This window comes from Leptopilina boulardi, unplaced genomic scaffold (assembly GCF_019393585.1).
Source record: "Leptopilina boulardi isolate dan_hultmark-lab unplaced genomic scaffold, ZJU_Lbou_2.1 LbouV2_403, whole genome shotgun sequence".
Classification (NCBI taxonomy): Eukaryota; Metazoa; Arthropoda; class Insecta; order Hymenoptera; family Figitidae; genus Leptopilina; species Leptopilina boulardi.
This window is the reverse complement of record NW_026137978.1, coordinates 111,629-127,095: the sequence shown is the minus strand read 5'-3', so window position 1 is coordinate 127,095 and position 15,467 is coordinate 111,629. Positions and strand designations below refer to the sequence as shown.

The 15,467-nt window shown below is 27.6% G+C and overlaps 1 protein-coding gene across 1 annotated transcript; it reads right to left on the bottom strand.

The window, feature by feature from the left end:
* Positions 1 to 4,634: 4,634 nt before the first annotated feature.
* Positions 4,635 to 10,873, bottom strand: LOC127289292 (uncharacterized). Its single transcript, XM_051317140.1, has 5 exons — positions 10,705 to 10,873; positions 10,377 to 10,490; positions 7,034 to 7,198; positions 6,827 to 6,943; positions 4,635 to 4,857 (listed from the first exon to the last, which is right to left on the bottom strand). Exons 2-5 carry the CDS (start codon positions 10,482 to 10,484, stop codon positions 4,810 to 4,812), a joined length of 438 nt encoding a protein of 145 aa, XP_051173097.1. The 5' UTR covers positions 10,485 to 10,490; positions 10,705 to 10,873; the 3' UTR covers positions 4,635 to 4,809.
* Between the last annotated feature and the right edge of the window lie 4,594 nt (positions 10,874 to 15,467).

The window sequence follows — 15,467 nt, the reverse complement described above, 5'->3', positions numbered from 1 at the left end:
CAATGAGACACTTTTTACAATGAGATACTTGAAGTTTTTCAAAAATGACTCAAATAATATCTATTAAACTTTAAATATAAATAATGTTATCATATATATACTACATCCAAAATTTTTTAGACAATTTGATACATTATTTTCAAAGTAAATCGAAAAAAACTGTTTTTGACGTAGTGAACAAAAAATTCACTAATCATAAAAGTTTATTTGATATTTTCGTTTCGGCTTTGATTAGCAGAACTGTAACCGTGAAAAAAGTCATTATCACTTTCGATACGAAATCTAACATCAAAATATATTAATTTAAAATATCATCAAATTATAAATATTTTAGAACCTTTTTTATATTATTTGTTGCAAAATATGTCTATTTAGAAAGTACAAAGCAGAAAATTATTATTAAAATACTTGTTCCCAGTTGAAAATTCCGACGACGGAAACTAGTTAATATTCGTGGTAGTTTACGACATCGTAAATGACGTGGTTTACGACGTCGTATACATCGTAGTTTACGACGTCGTAATTGAAAGTGGAAATTGGGATAGCATACGACGTCGTATACGATGTGGTAAGCGACTTGGTATACGTCGTAGTTTACGACGTCGTATACGATGTGATAATAATTATTTTTATATTTTTATAACAAGTACATGAAAAAAACAGAATAGAAATAAATATTTAAGTAAAATAAAATTAGAAATAGTGTCCGACTATAAATTAATTACAAACATCTTACTATCTTTTTATTTATTTTTTATAGTACAATTTTACAATTTGGATCTTTATATACATAAAAATAATTTTTTGTATAAATTGTTTTTCGTTTAAAGAAATTGTTTTTACGTCGCTTTTACAAAATTGTTTACATTTTTTTATATTTTTGAACATTATAGACTTTGGATAAAACAAGTATATTTCATTAATAAGATTAATTATAAAACATGGATTTTTCATTTCCAAACGTTTTTCAATAGCTTTTACTAGTTAAAACAAAATTTTCACTATGAATTTTAACTAAGATTATTATATGATCCAGTTTCAGGATTAAATTACTCCCTCATAGAGATCACATTTTTTTACTATAATAAATTAGAGATTATATAAATTAAATCTTAAATTAAAATTAAAACAAAAGCTCAAAAAAGAATTTTTTTGAAATTCTGAATATTTAAAAGTCAACATCTCAAATTTAAGTAATTAAAGGTTCATGAGTAAATCAATCGATGCATTTTTAAAGCTTTTACAGCTTGAAAGCTTGGAAGCAATATATTAGAACTAAGATAAAAATCAGATTTTTAAAAGGGCAAAAACTTCCTTCTTCATAATTTTTTATTTAAATTTTTTTTTAATAACTCTGGATAGAACAACTGCAGAATGATCTCTCTAATAGTGGGGATGATGCGTTTTGAAAACTACAAAATAAGAGAAAAAAATATCGATAGGTTTCAAAACACACACAATATTTACAATATTAATCCATACAATACGTAACGCTTTTTTGAAGTTTCAACCTCCCTGTTGTTTTCTAATAATATAAATTTGGAACGGCGCACAAATATTCACTTTCATTAAGAACCAAATGTACACATATTTTTTCAATGGCACTAGTCAGTACAGAAGAATCTTCGTCGTCATAACTTACAATTTTCTTTAACATTTTACAGTTATTATTAAATCCGTTTATTGTTTCAATAATTTGAACTATCGTGAATTGATTATTAGTTTCAAAATCAACAATAAATTGTTTTAATTTCACATAGGAACCATTGTGAAGCTGAGCGAAGATGTTTTCGGAACGTTTATTACTTTTTATTGATGTCATATATAGACAGCCTTTTTTCACTAATTTGTTGTAAGAGAACGTTTCTTCTGTCGAAAGATGCAATTTTTCTATCCATGTCTTACTAACTTTATTTTTTAAACCAAAGTACCTTATTCCAGAAACCTGTATGCTTTTTTTGACCATCGTTGAACCAATCTCAGTAAAAAAGCTCTTCACGCTATAAGAACAATTAGGATACACGCGATCTTTTAAAGCTAATAAACAATATTTTAAACTAATTCGTCTACATACTTGGTTATGAACCCCTTTCGACACATGTATAACTTTTAATAAATCGCCATTTCCTGACTCAAAAGAATACGCATTGTGGTTTGGTAGTGGACCCCAGTCATACACACTTCTAGCTAAATGCAAAAGCTGATGGATATTAAATGTCATAAACACTTTGGTATACAGAATTTCGGTTTGTGCAACAAAATTGTGCAAGAGTTTATCTGCAAAATCTACTTCAGATGTGTGAACATTATCTTTTGACAGTATGTACACTGCTTCCACAAACAATGCCCAATGCATCAACAAATTATTTGACAAAATATTCGCAAGAATTGGCATGCTATAAAATAAAACCCAGTTCTCCCATTCCTTGGCCTTCCAAAATTGTTTTTCGCTCAATGAACGAGTTAATCGAACAACTTGATGAGGAACTTTGAAATTTACGAGAACTGAATCAATGTCCAAAACTGTTCGTTTAGGAAATAATCCAGCCTTTTTCTTGGTACCGAACCATATTGTAGCGAACTGCTTCGCTATTCCGCTGATGCAGTGCATTCCTTCCGGAACACATCCGTATATAATGTCGAAGAATTTCAAATTTATCAAGTGTGATGGGCTTTTTACTCCGAAAACAGGCTTTTTCGATTTTGCAGCTTCTTTCATGTGTTTTATAGTATCATTCATATTTCTGTCTTTTGGCGTAGTTTCAAGTAACGGATATTTTATGATTCCAGAATGTGGATTATTCAAATTATTCCGAACCCATTCACCTGGATGTAAGCACTGATTGCACCCATAAGTACCATTGAATTGTACGAAGCCTTGTACTGGCGCACGTGCAACTGAATCCACACAACAGATTAGTGCAAAAATCTTTATAAATTCTTTAGCACCATTTAAATTACATTCAACTCCATTGGTCGATAGTTCGTTCATGCTGTCCGCAAATGGACCAAAAAATACGTTCATATTAGGTTTGTCCTTGCCAAACCAAAGACCCACTAATATTAGTTCTTTCGTTCTTACGTGGGCTGGTATTTCGTTAATCATCAAAAATATGGGCCAAATAGAGTAGGTAGAACTTGTATATAATGGGGCTCCGTCGGTGTTGAAAACAACAGTAGCATATTTATTTTTGTCCGCATTATTTAAATTCTCAAGAAATTTTCTATATCGTTTTCCGTCATAAATATCACTTATATAGCCTTTTTCATGGACTCCTTCATTCATTACATAATTATAGTAGGAATAGTTTGACTCTAACAACTTGGAAATGGGAGAAGAAATATCTAACATTACAAAAAAGTCTTTGTATGCGTAGTCTTTGACATTAATTTCAACTTTACACACTTTACATTCTACAAACCGAGTTTTTTATCAAATTTACCTACATACGCTCCACATTTTGTACACGTTGCATGAAGATGTATACAACTCCTAGGATAAAACAATTTATCGATAAAATATTTTGTTGCTGGTAGAACAGCTACGTCGAACAGACAATTAATCATATTACATAAGTCATAAAGTTCAGTTAGTGAAATTGCGTGTATGAGTGCATACTTCAAAATTACAAGAAGTATTTCTCCCAAACTTTTCTTGATTGTCTTATTTATAGGATTATAAAAAGAGTTGCTATTCAACATGTCATCTAGAGAAGTGAATTTTACTTCAGTTGGAATTTCTGCGTTCTCTGTTTCATCCACGTTATCTTCAAAATCGCTGTCGTCCAGAACGTCAAAGAAATGGTCATCATCTTCAGTATCATTCTAAATTATTAAGTAATAAATTATCTTTAATTATATATCCAACAGTATAATTGTCTTAAAGTTATCGTAAATTGAAAGTTACATATTTAGCAAAAATTCAATCAATTAAATGAACTATAAATATAATTTTTAAGAAAATAGTTCATTTATCTGAATAAATTGCTTTCCCTCTGGTAAAACATAATATCTCGAAATGATTCTCTCAATTTCTTTTTAAATGACCAGCAAAATATTTAAATAAGTTCTTTTTGGCTTCCAGAAGAAACGTGAAATGAACGCTTGACTCCTTTCATCTTGCTATCTTTTAATTACAATTACAAACTAATTTTAAACACCAGATTACTACTGGCGCGCTGTTTCAAATTTAGAAATCACAAAAGAAATAAGAAAGTATCTAAAAATAGTTTTTATTTTATTTTTTTAATTTTTGAAAATGTAGGAAATTCTAAGACTTTTTTAGGTCTCTCACAATTTTAATTATTTTTGACTGCCGATTTTTTTATACGCTTGTTTCATGATTCTAAACAATCAAGCGTATGGATTTTGAAAAATTTCAATTTTTTCAAAAAATGAAAATTTTGAAAAATAAAAATATTTGTAAAATTGTTAAAAATTACCTTTTGTTGTTTTTCTCAGTAGAATAAGATTTTTGGTTGAAAAAAAATGTTGAAAAAAATTATTACCCCTAAAGAAGATCAATTTTGATTGCTTTCAATTTTAGTGGTAATTTTGAAAAAAATTCAACTACTTCCACAATTTTCATTATTTTTTATTGTCGAATTTTTTTTACGCTTTTTTCACGATTTTAAACAATCAATCGTATGGAATTTAAAGAAATTTAATTTTTCCAAAAAATAAATTTTCTAAAATGGCTAAAAAATTTTTTTTTTAAATTTTAATAATTTATAATAATTTTGGATCCTAAATTATGCCAGAAAAAAAATTGACACTTTTTAACAATAATAACTTCAGTAGGCTGAAATTTCACCAGTCCCTCCCCTTAATGACATATTCCTGATGTGTCATCTGAATCTGTAAAATTTTATTGAGAAAATAATGAAAAGGAGGCTACTACATTATTCAGTAAATATTTTCACTTGCAGTCAAAAAAATTCGACTGATTGGTAGTAGAATTTTACTGAGGTTTAGTAATATGTTTTATTTACAGTTGGTACAACAAATTAATTGAACTATGCAGTAAAGTGAACGAATTGATGAAGAATGAGTTACTGATAATCAACTAATATTTATTGTCAATCAGTGAAATCGTCATTTCACTCCCTATTGAAAAAAAACACGTATAATTGTACGTATAATAATACGTATAATTATACGTATTATTATACGTATAATTATACGCATAATTATACGCATAATTATACGTATTATTATACGTATAATTATATGTATTATTATACGTATAATTATACGTATAATAAGACATACGAATTTGAAACAAGAATTATACGTATAATTATACGTATATTAATACGTATAATTAATTATACGTATAATAATACGTATAATTATACGTATTATTATACGTATAATTATAATTCTATTAAAAATAGAATAATAGAATAGAATAGATTAATTAGTAGCAAAATTGCGCTAAAAATTTTTAGAAATTTTAAAATGCAAATTAAATTTCACGAAAAAAAATATCGTCGAATGTCAATTCAAGCAGTCACCCATCCAAGTACTAACCGCGTCCAACGTTGCTTAACTTCCGTGATCTGATGAGAACTTGTTCCTTCGCCTTGGTGTTTCCGCTGTCTTGTCTTGATTAATAACTTTGTCGTATAAGTATTGTATCGCACCTAACCTCACTTTTAGTGATACTTATACGACAAAGTTATTAATCAAGACAAGACAGCGGAAACACCAAGGCGAAGGAACAAGTTCTCATCAGATCACAGAAGTTAAGCAACGTTGGACGCGGTTAGTACTTGGATGGGTGACTGCTTGAATTGACATTCGACGATATTTTTTTTCGTGAAATTTAATTTGCATTTTAAAATTTCTAAAAATTTTCAGCGCAATTTTGCTACTAATTATTCTATTATTATTCTATTCTATTATTCTATTTTTAATAGAATTATAATTATACGTATAATAATACGTATTATTATACGTATTATTATACGTATTATTATACGTATAATTAATTATACGTATTATTATACGTATAATTATACGCATAATTCTTGTTTCAAATTCGTATGTCTTATTATACGTATAATTATACGTATAATAATACGTATAATTATACGTATAATAATACGTATAATTATACGTATAATAATACGTATAATTATACGTACAATTATACGTATAATTATACGTACAATTATACGTATAATTATACGTATTATTATACGTATAATTATACGTGTTTTTTTTCAATAGGGCTGGTACAATAAAAAAATTGTCTACTGTAAATGACTGAGAAGAAATCACATTTCATTGATTGTCAGTGGTATTTTATTGGTTTTAATTTAGTGTGTTACACACTCCGTATAAGCAACTTTCAACACTCTCTACCATACTTTAATTTTCCGTTCCTTGCATGGTGAAAAAACTCCTCATTTAGTTGCTTTTTCTTTTGTTTCTCTTAAAATACATAAAATTATAATCCCCAGATTTCAGTATCTTTCACAGTAATCTTCTATTATATGTAAAAATAGTTTTCATGATTCTTAGTTGTATTATTTTCATGCTATTGAATTTAAAAGTAATAAATGTCGGGAATTTATTTGTTACTAATTTTTCATTTTTAATATTAAACAACAACAAAGGTTCATTTAATATTTAATTGAAAAATTATAACCTCAATTTAACAATTACAAACAAAATTTCCAATTTACCTTAACTTAACGCAAAGTTATTATAAGGTGAGAAGTTTCCTCACCTGCGAGTAACTGTGTTACAAAGTCTAATGCAAGTGACGGAGGGTTATACTTTCTTTCATTTTTCAATTTATTGTTACATTCAATATTACCTGAGTAAACTCCAATACATTAGTCTCAATGTCATCCAGGTCATCTTCTAAAGATACAATGACATCATGCATATTTACACAATCATCATAGGTGGACATGTTAGATTTAACGCATGACTAGAAGGAAATTGATAATTAGCAATTGAATAATAAATCATTAATCTCTTATTGTTGTATATTAACACAAGTATTTGACGTTAATCTTACTTCGAATTCCGTGGAAAAAGTCTCTTCTTCTTCAGTTTCCGGAATCATTGAAGCATCGGGGTAGTCATGCTCTTCCATCTGCACATTTTCTAAATGGATTTCTACATTTATTGCAGCATCATCTTGCTCATTAGATGTTCCAATTTTAGAATGTGGCTCTATTACCTGTTGAATTGTGATTAAAAGTTGATTAAAATATAAAAAAGTTTTCATTTTTTTAATTTGTGAGATTAAACGAGTAAAGTATTCAGTTTTTCCCAGATAGTTCATATTTACTTGTTAAATTTTTAAAATATATTAAACTCTTTGTTCTTTTTTCAAGTTGAAAAAAATTTGAAATGTATAATTGTTTTTAATATTTAAATATATGTAAATTTTTTTTTCAAGAATTACGTACAATTAGAAAATGTAATTGAATTAAATTGAAATTAAATTTAAAAATTTGCATTTCATTTAGATAACTTTAATTTTTATCATTTAAGATTATTTCAGCCAAGGGATCATCTCCCGTTTAAGAAGTCTGCGCCGAATCAAATATTAACGGCGGCGGCGCGCCACTATATGCTTATAATGATAATTCATATGTACAGTAGGATGCAATAATTTATTATCGAAAAGATTATTTTATCAAAATACAGCTGTAAAAAATCAAATCCATACCACTTTTAGTTTGATTATGTGATTTAAAACACACCGAATGGAAACAAGAACTAATATAAAACTATAACTAAAATTTAATTAAATTAGCAGCAACACTCTACCCAATAAAATGGTTTTTCACATAAAAATGAGTTTGCCTTTACATGGATATCTAATTTTTAGATATAACTGCTAATAATTAGCAAATATTTAGAAACATGTTAGCTAGGAAGTAATTATTAGCTGTATTAGCTTGGTTCATAATATTTTGGTTGGTAATTTTCAGTGGGCACTTCGATTCTATAGAAATAAAGCTGTAGTTAATTTTGAATAGCATATTATAATTATTTAAAATTAAAAATTTCGGTTATGATAACCAACGCCGACGCGCCGACAATCCATCAGCGGCGGCGTGGTGTATGCAACTGGTTAACAACGGCGTTGGCGCGGCGCGGCAGTGCAGACTTATATTTTAAATTGTAATTATTTTTATCAGAATTATGAATTACTAATATTAGGATAGTGGAAAATCACGAGGTTTTTGCGCATGTATGGTAGAAAAAAATCTTTAAAATCTGCGACAAAATAGTTATTAATAATTTTAATTAATAAAACAACAATTCTTATTTAAAAGAAGATGCCTCCCTGAGATAAAAAATGTTATTCGTATGTATTCAATACTTTATCACTTTGACCGATAGAATCATTGTTTTCATCGTATAACAATCTAATGAGTCAACAAATTGTTATGCGATGAAAACCAAATCTTGAAAAGAGAAAAAACGATGTGAATTTAAGTTATAGTTTGAAAAAACAGTGGTTTCGCCTTGATTTTTTAATGCAACCTTAGATTATTATTAAAAAGACTTTTAGTTTAAAAAATTAGTAATTCAATTTTTTTAAAGTAAAACTTAAAATGAACTGTGCTACTTTTTTTGATTTATATTAATACATAAAAGTTTTTTTGAAAAAATCAAAAATTGACTAAGAATTTGTAAAAACAAATTTTATAACTGGTTGAAAATTTCCCAACTGGGCCATCTAAAACTGACTTTTCAAATTTAAAATATTTTTTTTCATAATCTATTGCAGAAAGCCGAATTAAAAACATTCCTGAAATGCGTTTTTTAAAAAATTAATTTTTCAATTATTTATTAACAATTGAATATTTTGTTACCTTTCCACAAAATTTGCAATTACTCTGTTGCTTGTTAATGAAATTTAATAAAATTTGGTGAGTATATAGAAAAATGATGTCTCTTTGAAATGCAATAGAAATTTCAATTAACCTTTATTGTTTATGCAAATTAAATTGTTTATTTAATAAACAAATGAATATTTAAACTATTTCTCATATGTTTAGGAAAGAATTTCAAAAATGACATAAATCTACACTTTCTCAACTTTAATTTAAAAAATCGGACAAGTGCGAGTTACACTCGCATTAAAACCGAGGGTTCCGTACCCCTAATCCTAAAATTGCAGGGGTTTAAAGTGTGAAGGCCGATATAAAAATTCCAATTTTGCTTAATTTTTCCTGTAATATGAGCATGGAAATACATATCATAAGTTTTTAAATATTTTTTTATCATTTAACATTTTTAATTTTATGATTTTTTTTAGATTTCACCAAATCATAAAAATATAAACAAATAAAAAATGTCAAAAGATAAAAAAAATAGCAAATGGTAAAAAAAAAGAAAATGGCAAAAATGGAAAATTATAAAGAATGGCAAAATACTACAAAAAAATATAGCAAGCACAATTGGAGTTCTCGCTATATTTTTTTTGTAATATACACGCAAAAATACGTAAAAGTGTATAAATTTGAAACTCTTTAGATAAAATATTCTTCGTTTTTTGGGGAAAAATAACGACATTGGAACAATCCAACTTGTTTTAAACTTTTTGATGGTTTGCATAATAATTATTTTTACGTAATTATATGCGGTATTGAGAAATCGATTTTAAATAAAAATTATTTACACTGTGCGGGGCATTGAAAAATCTGTGTCAAGACAGACTGTCCTTTTTTCAGTAGAAATTCACATCAATATATGTATTAATTTTATTTTACAATAGTCTTAGGGTTCCTTTAAAATACATGATAATATATATTTAAGTAACAGTTTTCTACTTCTATAAAGCATCTTTAAATTTGAGGTTATGTTAGTGGGTTGAACCTTTTTCAAAGAATATAAGATATTTTGATATAAGAGTAAATAAAAATTTTGATTGAAATATTATAGAATGTAATACTATAAACACATTCAAGTTCATTTATTATATACTGCTTTAAGAAAAATATTAAAGACTTATTTTTCTAACATACAAAAATATTATGTACAAAAATTTTATATCTTTTAATGTTTTTTTTTTTTAATTTTTGATGTTAAATTAATAATAGAATATATCATTGGTAATTTATTTTGAACGGTAATTAAAATATTTAGCCATTTAGAAAGTACATTACACATCTCTTGAAGGTCAATTATGTTTTCGATTTTGAAAATATGTAGCAAAATATACACTGGAAAATATGTTTTTCAGTTCATAACTGTAGAATCGATTTATTTTTAAAAAGAATCAATTCATATAGACCCGAAGAGATAATGTTTACTATTACACAAATTTTTACACTACTTCTTAATACAGTAAGATGAAAAATCATTTAACTTTTTATGTATTATAACAATCCACATACCTGTTTATTGTTGAGCTTTTGATATCTATATTTTGAAGATGAGGGAATCGGATCTCTAGAGCCTGGCTCCAAATACGTTTTATATCTCTTTCGTCTTGAACTTTCCATGACACTCTGTAAACAACAAATTAAAAATTGAAATAAGATTCATAAAATTTTTCTTATAAAAGAATTACTTAAAATATTTTTATTATACTTTCTAAGGAATATTTGGCAAAACACTAATATCAATAACTTTTCAGCTCAAATAACCTAACCTATAATTGCAAACTTCGCAGGAAATTTAGATTATAATGATAAACATAATGTCAATTAATATTGTACTCACCTCAAACTTGATAAATTATGGTCGAAAAAATTAATCACATTTACGACTGTTAAACAAAACAATACGTAACCGATGAACTAACAAAAACGTGCACCATGCTTCCAACGAACCGGCGTCTGCTGTTTTCTCACTTTTGCCTGGAATTTCTCGATTTTAAATTTTACCAATAGACGAGCTATAAGGCAGTCCAACTTGTGACATAGTGTGACGTCACTTTTCAAAATGGTGGCTGGTTGGAAGACATGCAATGGATTGAAGTCAGGAGCAAATCAGTTTTTTTAACATAACTTTTGAAAAATTAATTTTTGAAACCAAGTGTAATTGTAAAATATTTTTTATTTATCGAGATCTATTTTTTAAATTAATAAAATCAAAATATTAATTTTTATTAATGCAGATGCAGAAGCATCTGCATCTATTAAAAAGTCCTGTCGAGTTAAATGTAGTAAAGTAAGTAAAATTTTTGTTTCTCTTTAAAATTTAATCACTCCTCTTTTCTTCTATCGAAATTACTTAGCAGAAATCAATTATTTATATGTGACTAAAAAAAAATTACTTAATAAAAAAAAATTGTCAGTTTATTAAATTATTTCAGAATTTCTCTAAAAATATTATTTGTGTAACACCCGCAAGAAAAACGCCATTTTACTTTAAATACAGCACAAATTTGATTTCTGTATTCTGAAACTTTGCCGCACATCATACAGAAAAGTATATTTTCTTGCACTTTTTTCTAAAAATTGACCGGGATAAAATAAAAAAAGAAAAAGTGTAAAAATATATTTTTTGTAGAAATTGTTCAACAAATTCGGAAGTAAAACATTGAAATTTAACAAAAATGTACATTTTTTGAAAAATTCATTTTTAATTATACATTAATTAAAAAATAATCAACTTTTTAAGTTATTCTAAGATAAATAGTTTTTAATTTAACTTGAAAAACATATAAGCAATAATGGAAATTGCACTCCTTTTCAAGTTGTAATTTATTTCATTCTTGTTATTTTGTCACAAATTTAAAAAAATGGTTAAAAACGCTGCACTACAGACTTATTTATTTCCTATGAAACAAATTTTAGGAAAATAATTGATTTAATTAGTGCCTTAACGTTCAATAAATTCTAAAGTAAAATAAAACGTGAAATTGTACTGAAATGTGTATTTTTAAAAATTTTATTGTAATTATGCCATTGTTGTTGGAACGGCCCAGTGGACCTTCGGTCCGTTGCTTTGGTTCATTTCCGCCCTGTGAATAGGACCGTTCACAACTTCCCCAGACAGGAACGTTCCTAGAATAAGTTCCAGGAACGTATTTCCGGCTCCTTCAGAAAAAATTTCTAACGCAAATTTTGCTTTGCAATATCAATAAATTTTTTTAAAATATCCGTTTTCATACGTTGCAATTAAAATATTTTTTCAAATTAAGGTTCCCTGAAAGGTCCGGAAAAAACGTTCCAGTTAGAGGGAAATCAAAAATGGTCTTGTCCACTTTGCGGAAACGGACCGAAGGTCCAAGGGACTGTTCTCGCAACGTTGTCGGAACGGTCAGTGCCATAAGGGAACAAAGTGTTTTCATTACTGATAATTACACTGGAAAATTGAAACTGTATTTATATTTTGTAGAAAAAAAACACCAAAGTTACATCACTTAAGAAAAGCGCTGCACAAATTCAAAACAAAAGTATTTTAAAAAAATACAAAACACTCATGAAAACCCGAAAAGAACTGACTGATTCTGATGAATCTTTTAGTGATACTGATACTAACTTGGTGGATTCAGATGAAGAAATGCAGCCAAGTTTAAGAAATGGTAAGCATTTGTAGCCGTGTTATAAAGGAAGTGTGTTTGCAACCAAAATCGACATTTGAAAAATGCTATTAATTGATCGTAGAAGTTTTAAGAATTTTCTATAACTTTATTAGTCAAAGAAACAAAAAAATTTTTCTTGAGTTTGACTTATTTTTAAAATTATAATATGTTTAAATTTAGACTTTTTTTAAACTTAAATTGTATTTTTTATTATTTGACACGACAACTATTTATGGTTTACAATTATTAATTCATAATTAAAATAAACATTGTTTTAAACAACAGGTTCTAACAGCAAAGCATCTCCAAACCCAAGACCATCTACGAGTTCAGGATCACCTATGAACCAAAGATTACCTCAAGACTCACGAATGTCTCCAAAGCAAAGAGCACCTCCGAATTCAGGATCATCTTCGACTTTAGGACCACTTTCAAATTTAGAAACAACTTATCCGAATTTAGATTCACCTCCGAATCCAGGATCGCCTATAAACCAAAGCTTTTCTTCAGACCAAGAAACGACATCGAACCGACAAGATCATCAGAATAGGCAAGGTATGAATGAACAAGTTGGCCAGAACAGACAAGATGACCAAAATAGATCAAATAATCAAAATAGACAGAACAGACAAATTGGTCAGAACAGACAAACTCGGAACATGCAAGCAAATGAAGACAGACAAGTTGCTGTAAACGAACCACACATTAATAACGCAGAGCAACGTCCGTACAGACAACAGAATTACTTAGGTGTACGTTATGACCGAACTGAAGATTATGTGAGTTTTTCTATTAATTTTATAGGATCGTTAAAGGAATTTTCAATAGGGTTAACTAACAATTTAATATAAATTTCTTTATTTGCAATAGGTGCACATCAATGCAGACATAAGGATCCATAGAGACATTTGGGAGACAATGAGATCCAAAAATGATTCCAAATTTGTCCGAGAATTGGCTCAAACTTTGTGGGGTGACGAAGTACTACGCCAAAAGTGCCTTAATGTTATGAGAGCGAATAGGGGACGTGTAATCGATGATGCTCAATTTCGTGAGGCGTTGTCCCCGGAAAAAGTCCAATTAGTAAAAGGTATTAATATTTCGAAGCAATATATTACAAATAAATTATAAAAGGGTCATTCCATTATATTTCACCTAAAGTCGTTGCGGCCTAATTTTTAAAAAACTTGGTACTTTCAGAAATGATTTTTTATGATATTTAGGAAACGAAATAAAAAGAATTAAGTTAAAATTTTTATTATTTATCTCAAAATATGTATTTAAAGTGGACAAGGTGCGGAAAAATGTCACCTTTTTAGCATTTAGAAACTTTTTTTAAAAACATAGAAAAATTGTTAAAAGTGTAAAAAAAATTATTTTTTCTTGTTTAGAATCGATTAATTATCTATTTTTTTAATGATTAAAGTAGTAAATAAATTAAAATAATATATAAAATAAGTTTTCAAAGTTGGTCTGTCAAATAACCTAATTTTGGGATTTTTATTAATTAATTACTAAAAAGTGGAGTTATTAAATAAAATAAAAACTTACCGAATGTAAAGTATTTGTGGTGAACTTTCAAATTTTCTTAGCACTTTTTACTTTTTCCATTTATAAATGTAAAAAATCTTGAGTCGAAAATTGGCACTTTGTTGATTTTTCCGATTTTTAATCGCTTGTAACTCTTTTGGTGCAAAATAAAAACTTTTGAAACCTGGCGGAATATTTAAGTTAAATCTAAATAAAAACTCACTTAAATTTTTGTGATGGATTTTGATCGAGATAAGGAGAAAATTTAATTCCAAAATTGTACGTATATTTCCAGGTTAATGTATGTAATTTTTTTAAACTTGAAGTTGGGCCACTACTTCAAAGACGAAAAATTACATACATTAACCTGGAAATATACGTACAATTTTGGAATTAAATTTTCTTCTAATCTCGATCAAAATCCATCACGAAAATTGCAGTGAGTTTTTATTTAGATTTAACTTAAATATTCCGCCAGGTTTCAAAAGTTTTTATTTTGCACCAAAAGAGTTACAAGCGATTAAAAATCGGAAAAATCAACAAAGTGCCAATTTTCGACTCAAGATTTTTTACATTTATAAATGGAAAAAGTAAAAAGTGCTAAGAAAATTTGAAAGTTCACCACAAATACTTTACATTCGGTAAGTTTTTATTTTATTTAATAACTCCACTTTTTAGTAATTAATTAATAAAAATCCCAAAATTAGGTTATTTGACAGACCAACTTTGAAAACTTATTTTATATATTATTTTAATTTATTTACTACTTTAATCATTAAAAAATAGATAATTAATCGATTCTAAACAAGAAAAAATAATTTTTTTTACACTTTTAACAATTTTTCTATGTTTTTAAAAAAAGTTTCTAAATGCTAAAAAGGTGACATTTTTCCGCACCTTGTCCACTTTAAATACATATTTTGAGATAAATAATAAAAATTTAAACTTAATTCTTTTTATTTCGTTTCCTAAATATTATAAAGAATCATTTCTGAAAGTACCAAGTTTTTTAAAAATTAGGCCGCAACGACTTTAGGTGAAATATAATGGAATGACCCAAAAAAATTCTACTTTCAATTGTTATAACTCTAGCCTGAAAAAAAATTCTGTTATCTGAGGTCGGGAAATCATTTCTCGCAGTTCTGGATGCGCTGAATCCGAATCTGATCACGAAATTCACATTTTAGGCGATTTTAGAAAATTGCTTGCGACTCAAATTAAAGCTTGAACCTTGTAGTTTCCAGTGAAATTTTGATATAAACAACAACAATGAAAATTGGTCGTCAAAAACAATTAATTGGCGGTTGTCAAGCAAGAAATGACGTTTTTTCGTGCATTTTTTAAAAAGTTTGTACCAGGTGAATCTGACGTGTTAAAAATTTAACATATATCTTATATTAGAGCTTGAACCTTGTAATTTACT

Excerpts from the sequence above, each read along its gene's own strand:
- LOC127289292 (XM_051317140.1), bottom strand. The coding sequence starts at position 10,484 with ATGGAAAGTTCAAGACGAAAGAGATATAAAACGTATTTGGAGCCAGGC. Across the intron at positions 7,199-10,376 it reads AAAAGCTCAACAATAAACAG|GTAATAGAGCCACATTCTAA; the intron begins GTATGTGGATTG and ends ACAATTCAACAG. Across the intron at positions 6,944-7,033 it reads CTTTTTCCACGGAATTCGAA|TCATGCGTTAAATCTAACAT; the intron begins GTAAGATTAACG and ends ATTTCCTTCTAG.